Source organism: Rhinoderma darwinii, chromosome 5, assembly GCF_050947455.1.
Source record: "Rhinoderma darwinii isolate aRhiDar2 chromosome 5, aRhiDar2.hap1, whole genome shotgun sequence".
Classification (NCBI taxonomy): domain Eukaryota; kingdom Metazoa; phylum Chordata; class Amphibia; order Anura; family Rhinodermatidae; genus Rhinoderma; species Rhinoderma darwinii.
Window position 1 is genome coordinate 107,463,476 of NC_134691.1, and position 20,333 is coordinate 107,483,808.

The 20,333-nt window shown below is 43.1% G+C and overlaps 1 protein-coding gene across 1 annotated transcript in view; it reads left to right on the forward strand.

The window, feature by feature from the left end:
- The first annotated feature begins 496 nt into the window (after positions 1-496).
- The window catches only part of SMCHD1 (structural maintenance of chromosomes flexible hinge domain containing 1), a 312,622-nt gene continuing 292,785 nt past the window's right edge, over positions 497-20,333 (forward strand). The window contains exons 1-2 of the mRNA XM_075826377.1: positions 497-901; positions 18,358-18,433. Of these exons, the coding sequence (XP_075682492.1) occupies positions 755-901; positions 18,358-18,433 (223 nt within the window). The 5' untranslated portion in view covers positions 497-754. The remainder of the gene's footprint in view (positions 902-18,357; positions 18,434-20,333) is intronic.

Consider the following 20,333-nt stretch of genomic DNA (forward strand, 5'->3'; position numbering starts at 1 on the left):
CCGCTATCATCCTTGTATTTATGTAACCTCATTATCCTTGTATTTATGTAACCCCATTATCCTTGTATTTATGTAACCCCATTATCCTTGTAGTTATGTAACCCCTATCATCCCTGTATTTATGTAACCCCTATCATCCCTGTATTTATATAACCCCAATCATCCCTGTATTTATGTAACCCCTGTAATCACTGTATATACCATCAAGGGGGGGGGGGGGGCGCGAGCCGCGGGCATAGAGGAATAACATGAAGTAAATGGGGCATTGCGGCGTAAGCAAAAGTTGAACGGGCGGGTATTTAGGAGACTGGACCAATAGAATGCCTTTTAAACCCGGGTACATGGAAGAAGTACAGTGGAATTCGAAAATATGCAAATCACAACTCTGCGTTACAGCATGAGGGAAAGCGAAAGCTGTGTTCTGATTGGCTGCACTTGGCAATTACTCCGGTTCTCATCGCTTTATTAGTGACACGCATGACAGATTTCCCGCGCTGATACGTTCTACACCAATCACTAGGAACCGCCATACTTCTCCACCTCTCCTTAGTGGGTTTTTCAGTCAGGGGCGCGCGCACGACGTTTTCCTGTCATACTCGGAACTGCACGCAAGGAGTTCTGGCTGACGGATGTGACGTCACAGGCCCACGTTTGAACCTAGTGCCCGGGGATTGTACTGTAGAACGGTGTTCTGGTACCATTTTACGGCTGGCGGGTGCTGAAGCACTAGTGACCTTCTTTTGCAGCCAGTGATATGGCTGAGGGGCAGAATAGTGGTGGGGTTACCCGTCACCCTGTAATTGTTTATTTGTTTGACCGCCGCTTGAAACAGTCCTCTTGTGAGGAGAAGAGTCTGCAGGTTCGAGAGGGCTATCGGGAGTTTCGCGCAGACGTCTGTGAGGTATGTACTGGGACCGTTGCCATGAGGGGTGAGGGGGGCATTTACACGGTGGCAGGTAGTGGTGCTCTCCGCTGTCCTTTCACTGTACATAGTATTTCTGTATGGGTTATGTAGGCGTCGTCCTTGTACATCTATATTCTGTTTATATAAGTGTGACATGCCATATAATGATGTACCACTGGTGCTCATAACATGTCCTACATCACTAACCCATTCTTGTTTCATCTCTTTACAGTCCAAGCAAACTTTTTTTTTTTTTTCCATTTTCCACCTTCTATGAGCCATAACTTTTTTTTTTTTTTTTTTTTTTTTTTTTCAGTCAGTAGCGTGCTGTGAGGGCTTGTTTTTTGTGGGAGGAATTGTAGTTTTTATTGGCACCATTTATTGTACTGGGAAACTGAAAAAAAAAAAAAATCTTTGTGGTGGAATTGGAAAAAAAATACAATTCCTCCATTGTTTTTGGGTTTTATTTTTACGGCTTTCCACCATGCAGTAAAAACCTCAACTCGGCCCCATGCACACGACCATATTTTTTTCCTCCTGTAAATACGGGTCTGTTGTCACCCGTATTTACACACCTGTTTTCTCTGCTTCTCTTTATTCAAAAATTCAAATTAGGCATGAGCCTGCAGACCGGGGAATACCCTGTTGCCTAGCAACGCTCCCATAATTACGGGTGCACACACATAGCCACCCGTAATTACTGGAGCCCCATAGACTTCTATGAGCCTGCCCGTGCCGTAATTACGGCCTGAAATACGACATGTTCTATATTTTTCAACGGCACAGGCATCTTAGCCCTCATGCACACGAATGTAAAAACGCCTGTAATTACGGGCCCATGGACTTCTATTGGCCATGGGTACCTCCCTGTATGCTTACGGGAAGGTGCCCGTGCCGTTGAAAAATATGGAACATGTCCTATTTCAGGCTATAATAACAGCACGAGCATGCCCATAGAAGTCTATAGGGCTCCCGTATTTACGGGTGGCTACGTGTGTACACCCGTAATTACGGGAGCGTTGCTAGGCGACGTCAGGGTATAGTCACTGTCCAGGGTGCTGGAAGAGTTAACTGATCGGCAGTAACTCTTTCAGCACCCGGGACAGTGACTACCGCTGGAGTTAATAGTATTAAAAGTTAACTTGCCTGCTTCTTCCTCCAGTCCGGTCTCCCGGGATGATGTTTCAGCCCATGTGACCGCTGCAGCCAATCACAGGCTGCAGCAGTCACATGTTCCTCCAGGGAGGTAGGACTGGATGTCAAGAAGGACGCGTCACCAAGACAACGGTACGTATGGACTTCTTTTACTTACAATCGCTGCGGAAACTCTGCCCGAAATGGCTGCCCCTTCTCTTTCCAGCACTGATAGAGAGAAGCGGCTGCTGATTAGTGCAGAGAAAACAGGTCCGTAAATACAGGTGGAATACTGGTGACACCGGACCCGTATTTACGGGCACGGGTCTGTAAATACTGGTCGAATACGTGTGACAAAGGACCCGTATTTACACCAGGAAAAAAATAAGTTTGTGTGCATTAGCCCTTAGGCCTCATGCACACGACCGTATTTTTTCCCACCCGTAAATACTGACGTAAATACGGGTCCGGTGTCACACGTATTCCACCCGTTTTGCACCAGTATTTACGAACCCGTGCCCGTAAATATGGGTCCGGTGTCACCCGTATTCCACCTGTATTTACGGGCACGTTTTTGGCGGCAAAATAGCACTGCACTAATCGGCAGCCCCTTCTCTCTATCAGTGCAGGATAGAGAGAAGGGACAGCCTTTTCTGTAATAAAAGTTAAAGAAATTCATACTTACCCGGCCGTTGTCTTGGTGACGCGTCCCTCTCTTCACATCCAGCCCGACATCCCTGGATGACGCGGCAGTCCATGTGACCGCTGCAGCCTGTGATTGACCTGTGATTGGCTGCAGCGGTCACATGGCCTGAAACGTCATCCAGGACGTCGGGCCGGATGTCGAGAGGGACGCGTCACCAAGGCAACGGGCGGGAGACCGGACTGGAGGAAGCAGGAAGTTGTCGGTAAGTATGAAAGTCTTTTATTTTTATTTTTTACAGGTTTATACTGATCGGTAGTCACTGTCCAGGGTGCTGAAAGAGTTACTGCCGATCAGTTAACTCTTTCAGCTCCCTGGACAGTGACTATTTACTGACGTCGCTTAGCAACGCTGCCGTAATGACGGGTGCACACATGTAGCCACCCGTCATTACGAGAGCTCCATAGACTTCTATGGACTGTCCGTGCCGTTAATACGGCCTGAAATAGGACATGTTCTATCTTTTTCAACGGCATGGGCACCTTCCCGTGAGAAAACGGGAAGGCACCCGTCGCCAATAGAAGTCTATGAGCCCGTTATTACGGGTCGTAATAACGGGAGTTTTTACGGTCGTGTGCATGAGGCCTTACTGTAAGTAAACGGGAAGGTACCAGTGGCCAATAGAAGTCTATGGGGCCGTTATTACGGGCGTTTTTACGGTCGTGTGCATGGGGTCTTAAAGTGTAGCTGAATGTTTAACCGGTTAAGGACTAGGCTGTTTTACAGCTAAATGACCAGAGCAAATTTCACAATTTTGCTATGCGCTTCTTTAGATGACTATAACTCAGCAGGTGAATAAAGTTCATCTTTGAATTTTACACTCTTTTTAAAGGACAGATAGGGCTTTGTTTTAGTGGCATTTGTCAGTATATATCATTTTTATTTTTGTCTCTAAAGTGGGCAAAATTGGAAAAAAATGCAAGAATTTAGCAATTGCGCCAGTTTATGCCAGCATTTTTCACACACGGTATGGACCACGGACAAAATGAATCTCCTTTCACATTCTTCCACTTCTCCCGTGCATGGGGATACCAAATATGTGTGCCTTATTCACTGTGCGGGCATGTGCCAGGGCTTTGCATAAAAGGAGGCTTTTCGGTCCAGGAATTTTGCATTTGATTTTATAACCGCATACTGTTTTCTGGGGGGTGTAATGCTGCTGAAACATTAGAATCACCCCATAAATGACTTCATTCACACAAGTAGACCCCACAAGGTTTCCTTCAAGGGGTTTATCATATTTTTAGACAGTCCAGTTTTCTTCTGAAAGTTTCTTGAATAAGATGGAACAAAATAAAATTACCTTTTTTTTAACAAATGCGTCAGTTTATGCTAGCTTTTTCACACACAAAATGGACCACGGACAAAATTCATCGCATTTCACATTCTTCCACTTCTCTTGTGCATGGGGATACCAAATATGTGTGCTTTATTCACGGGCATGTGCCAGGGCTTGGCATAAAAGGAGGCTTTTTGGCCTTTTCGGTCCAGGAATTCTGCACTTGACTTTATAGCCGCATACTGTTTTCTGGGGGGCCTAATGCTGCTGAAGGATTAGAATCACCCCATAAATTACTTCATTCACGCAAGTAGACCCCACAAGGTTTTTTTTCAAGGGGTTTATCATATTTTTAGACAGTCCAGTTTTCTTCTGAAAGTTTCTTGAATAAGATGGATCAAAATAAAATTAGCAATTTTTTAGCAAATGCGTCAGTATATACCAGCATTTTTCACACACGGCATAGACCACGGCCAAAATTCATCTCCTTTCACATTCTGCCACTTCTCCTGAGCATGGGAATACCGAATATGTGTGTCTTATTTATCACATAGAGATGTAGGAGGGCGGACGATAGAAGAAGCTTATTTCACAAATCGCTTTTTTTTCAAAGCTGGTTTTACAAAACTCAACAGAGTTTCTATAACACTTCCAAAAAATCTGCTCTTGAAGCAGAAATCCCAAAATATTCATCTAGGGGTATAATGGGAATTTATTTTTTTGGGTTTTCTAAAATAAGAAATTGCAGGTTTATGCAAATGGAGCCCTCCAGCAGATGAACTTTAGAGAATATGCAAACATGACATCCACCCCCCACCCATTCCCTCCCTCACCCTTGGAGTAAAATCAGGGGAAAAATAAAAACGTAATGTAGGGCAAATATATTTTCAACGAATTAACTAAAATCTAATAATTCAGAACAGTGTGGTATTTTTTAAAACATGGCTCAATGCACAGGCCTGGTTGTGAGGGACATGAGGGACAGAAATATCGGGAATCTTTGCGGTGCCCGTCTTTTCTGCAGACGCGGCACTTTTTCTGAGGGTTGCTTCTGGTTGGTGTTGGGGGAATCCGACTGATGAAGTGTCTTTCAGTCAGTCGCGTGACATCCCCAGACTGGGGGCATTCTCGGGTGTCCTGAACATCAAAAATGAGGCCTTCAATAATTTTTTCCTGGAAATCCAGGTATGTGTCTCTGCCTCTGTTTTTTTTGTAGAGCACAAATGAGTTGTGGATGGTCACATGTAACAAATAAATGGCCACTTTTTTGTACCAGGTTTTAGTTTTGCGTTTTACTAAATAGGGCTGTAAAACCTGGTCGCTTAAATCCACCCCCCCCCCCATGTACTTGTTATATTCGGACACGCTCACTGGTTTGTGCTTGTCCGATGTTGCCCCCCTTTCCCTCACTGCCACTGTTCCTGCGGTATGAATCGTGCTTAGCACATACACATCTTTGCGATCCCTGAACTTGACCGCCAGCAATTCTTCAGATGCATAAGCACAGGAGTCCCCCTTTACCATGCGCTTCCCCACTAATTGCTGTGGAAAACCAATTCTGTTTTTGCGCATGGTACCACATGCCCCAGTCCTTGCAGCATGCAAATACCTAAACAGGGGCACACTCGAATATAAATTATCACAGTACAGGTGGTACCCCTTGTGAAGCAGAGGCTGCATTATCTCCCACACGATCTTACTGCTGGTGGAAAGATCAGGGGGGCATCCAGGAACATTTATTGTGCGGTCCCGCCCTTCATAAATTCTGAAGGCGGTGGTATATCCTGACCCGCTTTCACACAATTTGTAGAGCTTAACGCCATATCTTGCCCTTTTTGAAGGTAGATATTGGCGAAAGCTAAGTCTGCCATGAAAGTTGAGGAGGGATTCGTCCACACTTACATTCTGCTCAGGGGTGTAGAGTTGCAGAAATAAATTATTCAGGGAATTTATTAGCGGTCTTATTTTGAACAACCGATCCCGGTTTGCATCGGTACTTGGGGGGGCCTGTGCGTTGTCATTGAAGTGGAGGAACCTCATTATTGTCTCATAACGAGACCTGGGCATTACTGCAGAATATACTGGGGTGGCTTGGGCGGGTCTTGTTGACCAGTAAGACCTAATGGAGTGCTTTTTGACAATACCCATATTTAGGGTGAGCCCCAAATTTTTTTTTAATTCCAGCAAATTGGTGGGCGTCCAATCTCTGGCATGGGTGGATGAAGGTTTCTGCCTTATATATTGAGTGGCATATAAATTTGTTTCGTGGACAATCTGATTTAGGATGTCGTCCGTTATAAATAAATGGAAGTAATCCATTTGGACAAAATTTGTATTGTCCACGGTTATGCCAGGAGTGGCAGTAAATCCGTGGATTCTAGGCCCAAAAGATGGGGCAGGTGCCCATACAAGAGCCTGGACTGAAGGGACCAGGCTGTCCCGTGCTACAGCGCTACTTGGCCCTGCGCTTTCAAGTTCTGCAGTTTCAACTGCATCAGGGACAACGTCCCCTGAAGATGAACCTGAAGTGACGCTGTCATCGTCACTACCTAAAACAGGTTCCATCTCGGACGCCATCTCTGATGCGGTCTCCGACTCAGACCACAGCATGGCGTATGCCTCCTCGGCGCTAAACAACTTCCTCGCCATAACGTAACTAACACTAACACTAACTAAACAAATTGTTGTTTTTTTTATATAAAACACACAAACTAACTGCTATATATATCTACACTACCGCTAACAAAAAAATAAACCGCTATTGCTATATATATTATATATATGTGGATATATATAATTATATACTCCCTACCTGCCTATTCTAATAGAATAAAAGATAGAAAGGTAGATATATAGAAAAAAAGATAGATGGATAGATAGATTGTATAGATAGATAGAAATCTATCTATACAGAGAATGTTTTAGAGTGTAACTGTATTTTTTGTGTAACTGTAACTGTAATCTTCTGGCAGCAATTCTCCCGAGTCTCTTCTTCTCCTCAAACTGAAACAATGTTTGAGGAGAAGAAAAGAGGCAGGAGATTTACTGCCAGAAAAGTCAAAATAAAACAAATGTGGTCGCTGTGATAGGTTTTCACAGCGACCACATGTTCAGGGACCATCAGATTGGTCCCTGATACTCTGCCCAGTGCCCAGAGCTGTTGGTAACATTGTGGGCACAGGGCTGTGTGCACGCGATCGCGTGCACACTGTTTTCTATGCAGAAATGCATGTGATCGCTGTGATTGGTTGTCACAGCGATCACATGTTCAGGGGCCAAAAGATTGGCCCCTGACATTCTGCCCAGTGCCCATGGCTGTTAGCAACAGCCAGGGCACAGAGCTGTGTGCACGCGATCGCGCGTGCACAGTCTCTGAAGTGCCGCCGTAAATAGTCTATACGGCGGACTTCAGAGACCCTGACCGCTGGCCGTATAAATACGGCCAGCGGTCGGGAACCTGTTAAACTTTCTATCGATGACCCATGTGTCTCACCTGGATAGAAGAGTTTTGAACTTCGCTGCAATGTACAGAAGTGTGGTAGGACAGAAAAAAAGTAATTGACATGGTAAAATCATGGATGTCATCTGGCCAAATCAGGGGTGTCATAGTGGGTAACTTTTTGGTTGTCCTTAGGATACGGACACAGTTGAATTCTGGAGCGAAGTAAAGAGCTGTTGGCTACCTGTCCCACCATTCAATCTTGCAGGTCACTGACCACTTCAAGCCTGTGGCATACAAGACACTGGTACCTCCGTGCAGACGGGTGCACTACAGTGATGTCACCACGGCGAAGGCCACTGGAGTGAAAAGGCCTTTAGCCTGAGCAGCTTATTTCATCGTGGGAACTGGTTAGCAGAGGATTCATTTTATTATTTTTAAGGGGCATTTTTATTGAGTATTTATACGGCCAGCGGTCGGGAACCTGTTAACATGCTTCTGACAGGTCATAGTGATGTCAGAAGTTTTGATTGCTGGAGGTCCAAGCACTGAGACCCCCACCAATCGCTAGAACGAAGCAGCTGAAAAGCTTGTGTGAGCGCTCAGCCGCTTCGTTTCTGTTCGACATTTTCTGGAAATCAATGTATCTATGAGCCCGTCCTCCGATACATTGACTTCCAGAAAAAGTCTAAGGGTATGTGCACACGATAACTGCAATTATGTCTGAAATTGCGGAGCTGTTTTCTGGAGAAAACAGCTCCTGAATTTCAGATGTAATTACTCGTCAATGAAAAACGGCTCCAATTACATCCCAAGAAGTGTCCTGCACTTCTTTTGACGAGGCTGTAATTTTACGTGCCGTCTTTTGACAGCAACGCGTAAAATGACAGGTCGTCGGCACAGTACGTCGTAAAGCCCATTGAAAGTAATGGGCAGATGTTTGCCGACGTATTGGAGCCATTTTTTCAGACATAATTCGAGGCGTAAAACGCCTCCATTACGTCTGAAAATAGGTCGTGTGAACCCAGCCTTACAGAAACAAAATGGCACAAGCGCTTCAGCGGCTTAGTCTTAGCGATTGGTGGGAGTCTCGGTGCTTGGACCCCCACCAATCAAAACTTCTGACATGTCACTATGATATGTCAGAAGTTTGTTAAACGTTTATTCTGCTGGTAAATAAAATGACCGTGATACCAATTTTGAATTTTATTCATTTTTTTAAAAAAATTTTACTATTAGAAAACAGAAACTATTCGTAAAAAAAAAAGTTTTGTCTCCATATGCTCAAAGCCTTAACTTTTTTTTTTATCCTTTGGATTGAGCGGTATGAGGTCTTATTTTTTGCGGGATGAGCTTATTGGTATTTTTTTTTTAGTGTTAATGTGACCCAAAAAACAGCGATTCAGCTGTTTTTTTTAATTTTTGTTTTTTACTGCGTTGACCATGCGAGCGAAAGAGACTCTGTCACCACATTATAAGTGCCCTATCTCCTACATAATGTGATCGGCGCTGTAATGTAGATAACAGGGGTGTTTTTTTTTATTTTGAAAAACGATCAATTTTGACAAAGTTATGACCTATTTTAGATTTATGCTATTGACTTTCTTAATGCCCAACTGGGCGTTTTTTTTAAACTTTTGACCAAGTGGGCTTTGTGGAGAGAAGTGTATGACGCTTACCACTCAGCGTCATACACTTCTCTCCATTCATGTCAATTTGTACTCACACACAGCATGATCTTGCGAGATCATGCTGTGCAGTCACATACACCCAAATTAACTTTACTGAAGTGTCTTGAGAGTGAATAGACATTGCCTCCAGCCAGGACGCGATGTCTATTCACAATCCCGACACTTCGGTAATGTTTGTGTGGGACTTAATGACAGCAAGCGTGATCTCGCGATCTCACACTGTAAATGACAGCACAGCATGATCTCGATGTGCTGTATGAGAAAGTCCCACACAAACTTTACCGAAATGTCGGGAGTGTTAATAGACATTGCGTCCTGGCTGGAAGCGATGTTTCTATTCACTCTCCAGACACTTCAGTAAAGTTAATATGGGTGTATGTGACAGCACAGCATGATCTCGCGAGATCATGCTGTAAGTGAGTACAAATGGACATGAATGGAGAGAAGTGTATGACGCTGATTGGTCAGCGTCATACACTTCTCTCCACAACGCCCACTTGGTCAAAAGTTAAAAAACACCCAGTTGGGCAATAAGAAAGTCATTTGCATAAATCTAAACTAGGTTTATAACTTGGTCAAAATTGATAGTTTTTCTAAATAAAAATCACTGTTGTAATCTATATTACAGCGCCGATCACATTATATAGGAGATAGTGCACTTATAATGTGGTGACAGAGCCTCTTTAAATAATGTTCTAATAGTTTGGACTTTAACCCATTAACGCATCATGACTTGAAAATAATAGTAAAAAAATAAACTTTTTTACGTTTCAGCTATTTTTTTGGTAATATAGTTTTACCCTAAAATAGACCTTTTATTTGTGATTGTCATTGTCTACCGTAAATTTTAATATATTACATGTCTATATTAGGGTAATTGGGTCAGCGCTAGCGTTACAACAATGATTGGCGGGGAGGGGGACGTTTTTTTTGGGGTGGGTATTTTATGTGTATTTATTATTTAATTTTTTTTTGCACTTTACTATTTTTTTTATTACTATGGTCTGTCCCTCAAAGGTCAAAAAAGACCTTTGGGGAACTTTTAATATTTTTTCCCTTTCTTTTACACCATGTTTTTCCACTGTAACTGGAGCTGCACAGCAGCCCCAGTTACAGGGGAAATCAGCCCTCTCATAGTGACGATTGTCACTAATAGGGCAGTGCTGGGTCTAGTTAGACCCAGCAGCAGTCTGTCAGTAACGGCACCCGGCGATCATGTGACCAGTCACATGATCACCGGGAGGAATAGAGACAGCGCCGCTGCTGCTGTCTCTATTCCTATACACAGCGTTCATTGAGCGCTGTGTACAAGTCATCAGAGAAGACAGAAGCAGCGAAAGCTGCTTCTATCCTCTCCTCAGGGTCCCCGGCAGTCACTGACAGCCGGAGACCCGACATTCAGCTGCCCGATCGCGCGGGCAGCAAGTTAAAACCCGAGCCGTAAAAAGTCTATGGCTCGGGTTTTAAGGACCCTGACCGCTGGCCGTAGAAATACAGCCAGCGGTCGGGAACCAGTTAAAGTTTAAAAAATAAAGTAAAAACATAAAGTAATGTTCAATTTAAAAAAAAATACACAAACACGTTTTTTACAATAAACATTAAAATCTCAATACATAAAATATACACATTCGGTATTGGCGCGGCTGTATTAACCTGCACAAATTTTTTTTTGCATAATTTATGATGTGTACTCTGTAAAAAATAAAATAAAAACTGCTTTCTATCACTTAGGCCTGGTTTACACGAGCGTTTGCGTTTTGCGTGCGCAAAATGCACTTAACAGCTCCGTGTGTCATCACATAGGATGTGCGGCTGTGTGATTTTCGCGCAGCCGTCATCATGACACTCCGTTTGGATGTTTATCAACAGAAAAGCACGTGGTGCTTTTCTGTTTTTCAAACATACTTTTGACTGCTGTTGCGCGAATCACGCGCATCCCACGGAAGTGCTCCCGTGTGGTGCGTGTGATTTTCACGCACCCATTGACTTCAATGGGTGCGTGATGCGTGAACAGCGCACAAATATAGGACATGTCGTGAGTTTTTCTCAGCGGACTCACGCTGCGCAAAACTCACGGACTGTCTGCATGCCCCAATAGACTAACACAGGTCCGTATGACACGCGTGAAAATCACGCGCGTTGCACGGATGTATAACACGCTCGTGTAAACGAGCCCTTATTGTGGGGCACGAGGTGTGACGATGAATTTAACCTCCATGTGCCTCACATTAATAGTAATTAAGATAGGCATCGCTTCGATGTGGTCGCACGGATGCCGATCATGCCTATGGGAACCGGAGGCCAACAGTGGCTTCCTGGTCTGCCACATACGGAAGCCTATTAGGCCCTGCATTGTAGTGCAATGTATTAGAATAAAGATGAGTTGCAGGTCCTCAAGTCCCTTAGTGGGACAAAAAAAGTTATAAAAAAGGGTAAAAATTTAAGTTCTAAGTTAAATTAAAATTGCCTTTTTTCCAATAAGTCTTTTATGAAAGGGAAAAAAATGAAAATGTTTAAGTACACGTTTGGTATCACTGCATCAAACCAAACAATAAAACTGTTTTGTTTTTTTTCCCGCACAGTGAACACCGCAAAAAATAATAATAAAAAACTGTGCCAGAATGGCTAGTTTTTTTGGTCACATACCTTCTAAAGTATAGAATGAAAAGTGATCAAAATATGGCACGTACCCTGAAATAGTACCAATAAAAACTAGAATCTGTCCCACATAAAACAAGTCTTTACACAGCCTTGTCAACGCAAAAATAAAGAAGTTATGACTCTCAGAATATGGTGACACAAAAAAGAAATTATTTGAAAAAAGGGATTTTTTTTTTGTGCAAATGCTGCAACACATAAAAAATACCTATATACATATGGTATCGCCGTAGTCATATCGACCCACAGAATAAAGTAAAATGTATTTTATTACCCCAGGGTGAACACTGTAAAAAAAAACAAAAAAAAACAGAAATGCTGGCTTTTGGTCACCTTGCTTGCCAAAAAAATGGAATAAAAAGTGAACAAAAAATTCTGTGTACTCCATAATGGTCCTAATAAAAACTGCATATTGTCCTGCAACAAATGAGCCCTCACACCGCTCCGGAGGAGCAAAAATTAAAAAGTTCTGACGACGAAAAATATGCAGTGTTTCAAAAGTGGATTAGATTGGGCACCATTTATCAGTGCGACATTGGCCACATATCTAAGAATTTTTTATTTACCGCATTATTATACCCTCTTATTATGCCCTGATGTACACTGCCCAGCTTACGTATACCCCCACATTATAAATCGAAATACGAGTAGTACCCCAAACAGAACTGCCAATCAAAAAATGCGCTCTAAAAGCTAAATGGCGCTCCCTCCCTTCTGATCCCTACAGCGTGCCCAAACAGAAGTTTACGTCCACATATATGGCATTGCCATACCCGGGAGAACTGGCTTAACAGTTTGAGATATTTGTCTTCAGTGGCACGAACTGGGCACAACATATTGTGCACTAAATTGGTATATCAGTGGAAAATTGCAATTTTCACTTTTCACCATCCGCTGGGCACTAATTTCTTATGTAGAATCACCTGTGGGGTCAAAATGCTCACTACACCCCTTAAAATGCCCTAAGGGTTTTTTTTTCCAATATTGTGGTCACTACTTGGGGTTTGTTTTACTCTTTGACCTCAGAGCCCTGCAATTGTGAGCCAATGCTGAGAAAATCACCAAAATAGCCTCAAATGCGCATGGCGCTCTGAGCCCCGTCTTGTCCAGACAAATGATAAATGCCTTGAGGGGTGTAGTTTCCAATATGGGGTCACTTCGTTGGGGGGGGGGGGGCGGAGCTAGCGGCTGAACTGCATGGACGTGTGTTACTGAGCGCTGTAGATTCACTGACCCCTAACTGAAGCTATTGGCAGCCTGGCACTCACAGCAATGGTGAACTACGGAGGAGGAAAGCCCAGAGATCACATTGGATCTCAAAGTCCTGTTGGATCACACGGAGATCTGGACAAATTCGTTAAAAAAACAGCTGGCGGTGGCAGCGACGAGCGGATCCAAGATGTTGCCCGCTTCACCTGCACGTGGAGCAGAGCAGCATGCAGAGACATCGGAGGGGGAGAGTGGAGCTGACGAGAATATGGAGACCGGAGATCTCCCTCTTTCCAGAGCTTTCTTCAAGAAGGTACTACATAAAGCACTAGAACCGATTTTGTACAAGAGCTGTCTAATATAAAAGAGGAATTTAAACATATTGACCAAAGAGTAGACATGATTGAAACGACACAAGTGGCCATATTGGAATATAATGTTGCTTATTCCCAGAGTTTCTCTGTGTGCCAAGATCACTTTAATGCCCTGTATATTGCTTTGGAAGATCAGGAAAACCGGTGCAGAAGGAATAACATCCATGTTCGTGGCAATCCGGAATCTGTTCCTGATAATGCTATAATAGACACAGTACGGCAGATTTGTCGTGCAGCAGTTGGCGCAGACTCCCCTCCTACCTTCATAATAGAAAGGGCGCTCCACCCAAAGCCGAAACCTTCTGATCCCCTTCGGGATGTCATTTTGTCGCTTTCTCAACTTTAGAGACAAGGATTTGGTTTTGTCAGAAGCCAGGGAACACGCTCCTCTGGAGTTCGAGGGAGCAACTATTGCGTTGTACTAAGATTTGGCATCTATTACTTTGCAAAAAAGGAGCAAAAAAGGAGAATAATGAAGCCACTTGCAGATTGGCTTAGGCAGAAAAAATTGCCTATCGCTGGACATTCTCATTTGGGACCTCTGTCATATACAACGGCCGTAGGCTTTCGATTTCAAAATTTCCAGACCTGCAAGTGGTGTTTAACCATTTGGATATAGCGCCACTCCCTATTGACAATTGGGATATCGTACGGGACTTGACCACTCTACCTGTTGTAACCCCTATTGCTCCCTGAGAATCTGTGACCTCCCCGAAGCAGCAGCGGTCGAAGAAAAGAGCTGGCCACATGGCGCTGAAACGACTGGACCGTGAAGACACTTGAAGAGAGGCATGTTCGGTGGGATTTAACGGTCTACCTTTTAAAGGCCTTATTTGCTGGACTTCGCTTTGTTCTCACCCCTATCAATAAGGGGTTTACCGGACGTGGTGATACCAATTTTGATTTTTTTATTTACTTTACATCAGGGGAAATGGGTGTTTTTGTTTTTTTTAACTTAATGTTACTTTTCATTTTTCACTACTGCACTACTGAAAAGATTACTCCACAATCTTTTTACACTTCTTATTAGTCCCCGTTGAACCAGCTTCTGTTAAGTCCTGCCAGAGGCAGCACTTAACAGGAGAACGGCAGTCCTGTGGGCATTTTAGTGCCCAAGGCTGCCATGACAGTAGGCTATCTAAGGTGGCTGCCCCTCTTTCTAATGGCTTAGATGCTGAGATCGCTGTTGACTGCGGCATCTAAGTAGTTGAACGAACGATCGGTTACTGGCCATTAGTGCAGGTGTCAGCTGTGTAGCAGGCTCCGCACGTGAGCCCATTCCATACTTAATCGCACGCACCATCATGTGCAGTTAATATTTCATCACTGTTTTTGCGGCACGAGTTGTATTTTTTTTTATTGCACTGTTTTGGGGTACATACAGATGTAGTGATCTGACTTTTAAAGAGTCAAATACACAGTGGCAAGGAACTTCAACTTTTTCAGCTGGTTTCACACTGCAGCAAGTTATTTGACAAGATAAGGATTGCTACATCTGTATAATTAAAAAAAAAATGTATTTCTTTTAATAGGGGTTAGAATTTTTTTTTATATAGGCGGACGAACAAAAAAGACTATTTGTCTGTTTTTTGTTTTATTCCCTGTAATTTACAGCGTTCACCATGCCGGCTAAATAACGTGATCATTTTTCTCGTTTGCGTCGTTACGCATTTGGCTAACAATTATGTATACTTTTAATTTTTTTGTTCTTTATAGTGTTTGAAATAAAGCATTTTTAGTGGAGAAAAAAGGTGCAGAGCGGCTTATGTTTGGGCCTCGATAAGGCTTCGTTCACATCTGTGTCAGGGCTCTGTTCAGTTCCGACGGAGCCCTGACTAACACAAACGGAAACCATAGGTTTCCATCCACATTGTTTTAAACGGTTGACAGATCCGGGGCCAATGGTTTTCGTTTGTTTTCCGTCATTCCGTCAAAACGTCGGAAGCCTTTCAGATCTGAGACAAATGGAAATCTTTGTCACCGGATCAGTCACCATTGAAATCAATGGTGATGGAAACGTAAACCTATGGTTTCTGTTTGTCAATCAGGGCTCCGTTCCGAAGGAAAGCTATGTCGGAACGAAGCCCTGGTGCAGATGTGAACGAAGCCGAACGCTGTGAATACCACTCTGTTAATTTATTCATAAATTAGCATATTAGCCGCCGTCATGAACGGCTTCATACAGGTGGAACAGAGGCATCTACAAACCCAAAATAAACGGTGCGGTTGGGAATGCATCATATCATTTGTTTTTTTTTTTTTTTTTTCTTCAGTTAAACAATTAGTATTTAACTGATTACACATTGTTTTTTAATTTTTTCACAAGTCAGGAAATATTATAAATTAGATTCTAATTTATAACATTTCCATGTGCTTGCCACTAGAGGGAGCAGTTCCCAAAATTGCAGCTTGGTCACTGTGGTAAAGCAACCTCATTGATGTATGCTGCAAATTTGGGGTGGACACACTCTCCTCTAGTGTCCTCACACAATCCCCCCCCCTCCCTTCTTCTGGCTAGTGCCAGGAGAAGGAAGGGTTTGAATGACTTCAAACCTCCTATACTGTGTGCCGCCATTTTCTGAGCGACTGCACAGTGCTAGGAGGATTAGATATAGGGCTCAGAAGACCGTATCACACGGACCTAAGGGTATGTTCACACGACAGCGTCCGTAACGGCTGAAATTACGGGGATGTTTCCGCCTGAAAACATCCCCGTAATTTCAGCCGTAACGGCATGTGCAGGCGCTTGAACGCCGCGTCCATTACGGACGTAATTGGCGCTGCTATTCATTGGAGTCAATAAATAACGGCTCCAATTACGGCCAAAGAAGTGACAGGTCACTTCTTTGACGCGGGCGTCTATTTACGCGCCGTCATTTGACAGCGGCGCGTAAATATATGCCTTGTGTGAACAGACAAACGTCTGCCCATTGCTTTCAATGGGCAGATGTTTGTCAACGCTATTGAGGCGCTATTTTCGGACGTAATTCGGGGCAAAAACGCCCGAATTACGTCCGTAATTAGTGCGTGTGAACATGACCTAATACACACGGACCTAATAGACACGGACCTAATAGACACGGACCTAATAGACACGGACCTAATAGACACGGACCTAATACACACGGACCTAATACACACGGACCTAATACACACACTCCTGCCACCACCTCCGCTGGTCTACGCTCCTCTTCGTTGAACATATGGCCGAAAGATGCGGCCGCAAGTCATCCTCTTACTGTCCGGCAGCGGCTTTCGGTCCACATGAAAATGGCGCCGGATTTCGCTCTACGAACGAGCTTCGTTTTGGTCTGTGTGGGAGCGGCGAGTGCGCCTTTCCCACACAGGCTGCACACGCAACTGAGAATTGAACGGCTCCCGTTCGCATTCTCTATGGGGTTGTATGTGCAGTATTCCATCTCTGTATGTGAAGATGTGTAGATGACAAAAAAAATGGCAGCCCCCATAGTAAGTCAGAAAACATTAAAAAGTAAAACAAGAGAACACCATTAAATAAAATTTTTGAAAATATTATATTAACCTCTTAAGGACACAGCCAATTTTGGCCTTGAGGACCGAGCAATTGTTTTACATTTCCCTCTTTGCATCCATGCTCAATTCTTTTATTTTTTGTACGATGTAGTTGTATGAGACTTTGTTTTTTGTGGGACGAGTTGTACTTTATGTAGGTACCATTTTTTGGTACAAATACATTATCGTTTAATTTCTATAAATTTTTATTTTGGCGAAAATGCAGAAAAAAAGCAGTTGCGCATCAGTTTTAAGATTTATACCATACACCGATCATTATAAATAATGTTATAAATTTGTTGTACAGGTTGTGGCGATACCAAATATGTCTATTTCATGGTTTGGGACTTATATTTTAAAAAATTTATTTATTATAAAAAATTTGTTTCTGTGTATTTTTTTTTACTATTTATTTATTTATTTAGCATTAATTAAAAAGGGGATTTTTTTCTTTTACTTAACTTTTTTTTAATTATTACTTTGTTCCACTAGGGGACTTGAAGGCAGGAGGCCCTGATCGCAATTCTAATACACTGCACTACATGTGCAGTGTATTAGAGCTGTCCATTACTCACTGACAGCAAGCATAGTGGGTACTGCCTTTGGTAGGACCTGCTGGGCTTCCGCAGATGGCAGACCGGAGGCCATTATTAGGCCACCGGAGGCCATTATTAGGCCACCGGAGGCCATTATTAGGCCACCGGTTGCCATAGCAACCATCGGAAGCTCACGATTGTGTCACGGAACTGCCGATGGGGTTGTAACCCCTTAGAAGCCGCAATTGCTATTGAATGCGGCTTCAAAGGGGTTAATCGGTCCGGACCACCGTGATTGGTCCCTGCACACTGAGCTGCGAAATCCTGCTGTCGGAAACCGCAGTTATCACGGCTTAAACACATGCCGGCTAAAAATCTCGGTGTGCTAAATCAGGTCAGTACTATTACTGACCTGAGCGCGAACGATACGCTCAGCCCGGCCTAATAGTACTGAGCTGAGCGGGACGTGGTTAATCTATGTGTGAACCCAGCCATAGAGTTGGAATGGAGCCACACTCCATTCAAGTTCCTCCTTACCACGGAAGTGAAGGTGAGGAGGAGCGAGCACTCCGGATCCATGTTCTAGTGATTGGTCGGGTTCATACATTTATCAACTGTCCAGATAACTTCTTGGCCCCACGTTTTCTGGTGGAAACGTTTGTTTTGCCGATTTGCACACAGCACTTATGAATAGTAAGTTACTTTCGTTCAGACTTTAGGAAAAATGTCAGGCACTTGTTGTATTCTCTAATTGTTTTAGGACTTGTTATCCACTTTATACAACTTGATACAATAATTGCATTCGTGATCAGGAAATCTAATAATTCCATTCCAATGCATTCATGCAGCTAAATTTTATTATCTTGTACTGTACTTATATTTTATTTTTTCTTTGCTAGGCTTTTGGCATCAGACCAAGTGAAAAGTTTGTCATCTCAACAACAAATAGAAAACAACTGACAGACACTAACTTTAGTAAGTGTTTTATTTGCAATTCAGAACATGGTGTTTCTACATAAGATGTAAATCAATTAAACTCAAAGGCTATGTACACTTTTGAAAGGATTTCTTTTAAATATATGTATAAATCAATGTTTTATGTGTTTTTTTTTTTTTTTTTTTAACCTTTTTTAAATTTACTTTTTATAATTTAACTTTTTTTTTTTCTTCATGATACATCTTCTCAGTGTGTAGATTCTGTCAGTTCAGATGAACTGACGGCCCCACACAGGATCCACTTAATAATGATCACATCTAAGTTCATTACAGGAGAATGGAGGCATAGAAGTTGTATCGTTTGAATTTTTTTTTACTATAAAATTGCTCCACATCATATACCTTGTTTTAAATTAAATCAATCATTCAAAGGTTTACATAGAGTTCAAATAATATGAATAAATGAATGTCTGCATCTGTGATTCACTGTTGGGCTCTGTTCACATTTGCATTGGAGGCTCTGTGGAAAAATTCTGTCAAAACAATATTGCAGCACTAACTTTTTGCAGTAAAGTGATGGACACCATAATGGATACCTGAAGAACACCATAAGTCAGTGGGAGCCATCAGGCGCCATGTGACGCATCCGGCACTGTGGTTAATTTGGTTTCTCTGTTCCTATGGCAGAACAGGAAAATGAAAATACGAACGCAGATGTGAACTCTGCCTTACATTCTATTACAATTTCTCCCTTTAAAGTATTTAAATCCTCTTACCTTTTACAACAGCAGAGCATTGAAAATTTATTTTTTGAATATAAATTGTAGCAACTCCTGAATTCACTTTAGAGTTTATAATCCTTGTTCAGCCAAGTTCTTTCTTCTAGTAATGCTAACACATAACCTATATTCTACATTCAAAATAAAATGCAGTGCAGTATATGTAAAGAGGATATTTATCTGCCTTTAAGTTTAACCTCTTCGCGCTCTGCGAAGTACTATTCCGGCGCGCTAAGTGCATCGTTCGCGTTCAGCGGCAGAAAAGTACGTCTTTGGGAAAATGCATCGCCGTTTTCCCCCGGCGTTTTATCGAGCTGTGATGCCTGCTGTTTCTGACAGCAGGCTATCACAGCTCCGTGTGCAGGGACCAATTGTAGTTGTCCCGCCTTCGCGATCGCTGCTATTAGTTCGTGAAGACCATCCAATAGCAGCGATCGCATACATAATTTGCTGCTCCGATCCTGCCGCACCCGTTCTCTGTTGGAGTTTGAGAGTCATTGAGAGGTTGTGGCGGGAGGCAGTACCATTTAGTTTAGAAAAAATACTTGCAATGTAGTTTACAAAACTTTTCCCACCTTCTATCCACTTCCCACTCCTGTCCTTGTGTTCCCCGTTTTTGCTCAGTGATTTTTTTGGAGTCTTCAGGGCCACCGCAGTTGAAACCCCTGATAGAAGTGACCCCGCAACAGTTGAAGCCTCCGAGCGAAGTGACCCTATTTGGACCACCACACCAGACTACCTCTACCTGGATAATTTTTATACCAGCATCCCACTCTTCAAGTGCCTCGCTTCCAGAAGTACTGTGGCATGTGGCACTGCTAGAAGAAATCTGAGAGGCCTCCCTAAGACACTGCTTGGGAAAACACTCAGAAGGGGTGAGAGCTGGGCACATTCCAGCAGCAACATATTGTGTGTCAAGTACAAGAGAGATGTCCTTGTATTGACAACAATACATGGCCACACCAGTACCCATGTACCAGTACAGAGACCCCCAAACCAGACTGCATGCTGGACTACAATAGGTACATGGGAGGGGTGGACTTGTCAGATCAAGTCCTGATGCCCTACAGCGCTATGCAGAAATCGAGGGTGTGGTATAAGAAGCTGGCCGTGCACATCATACAGATGGCATTGTACAATGCGTATGTGCTAAGTTGATG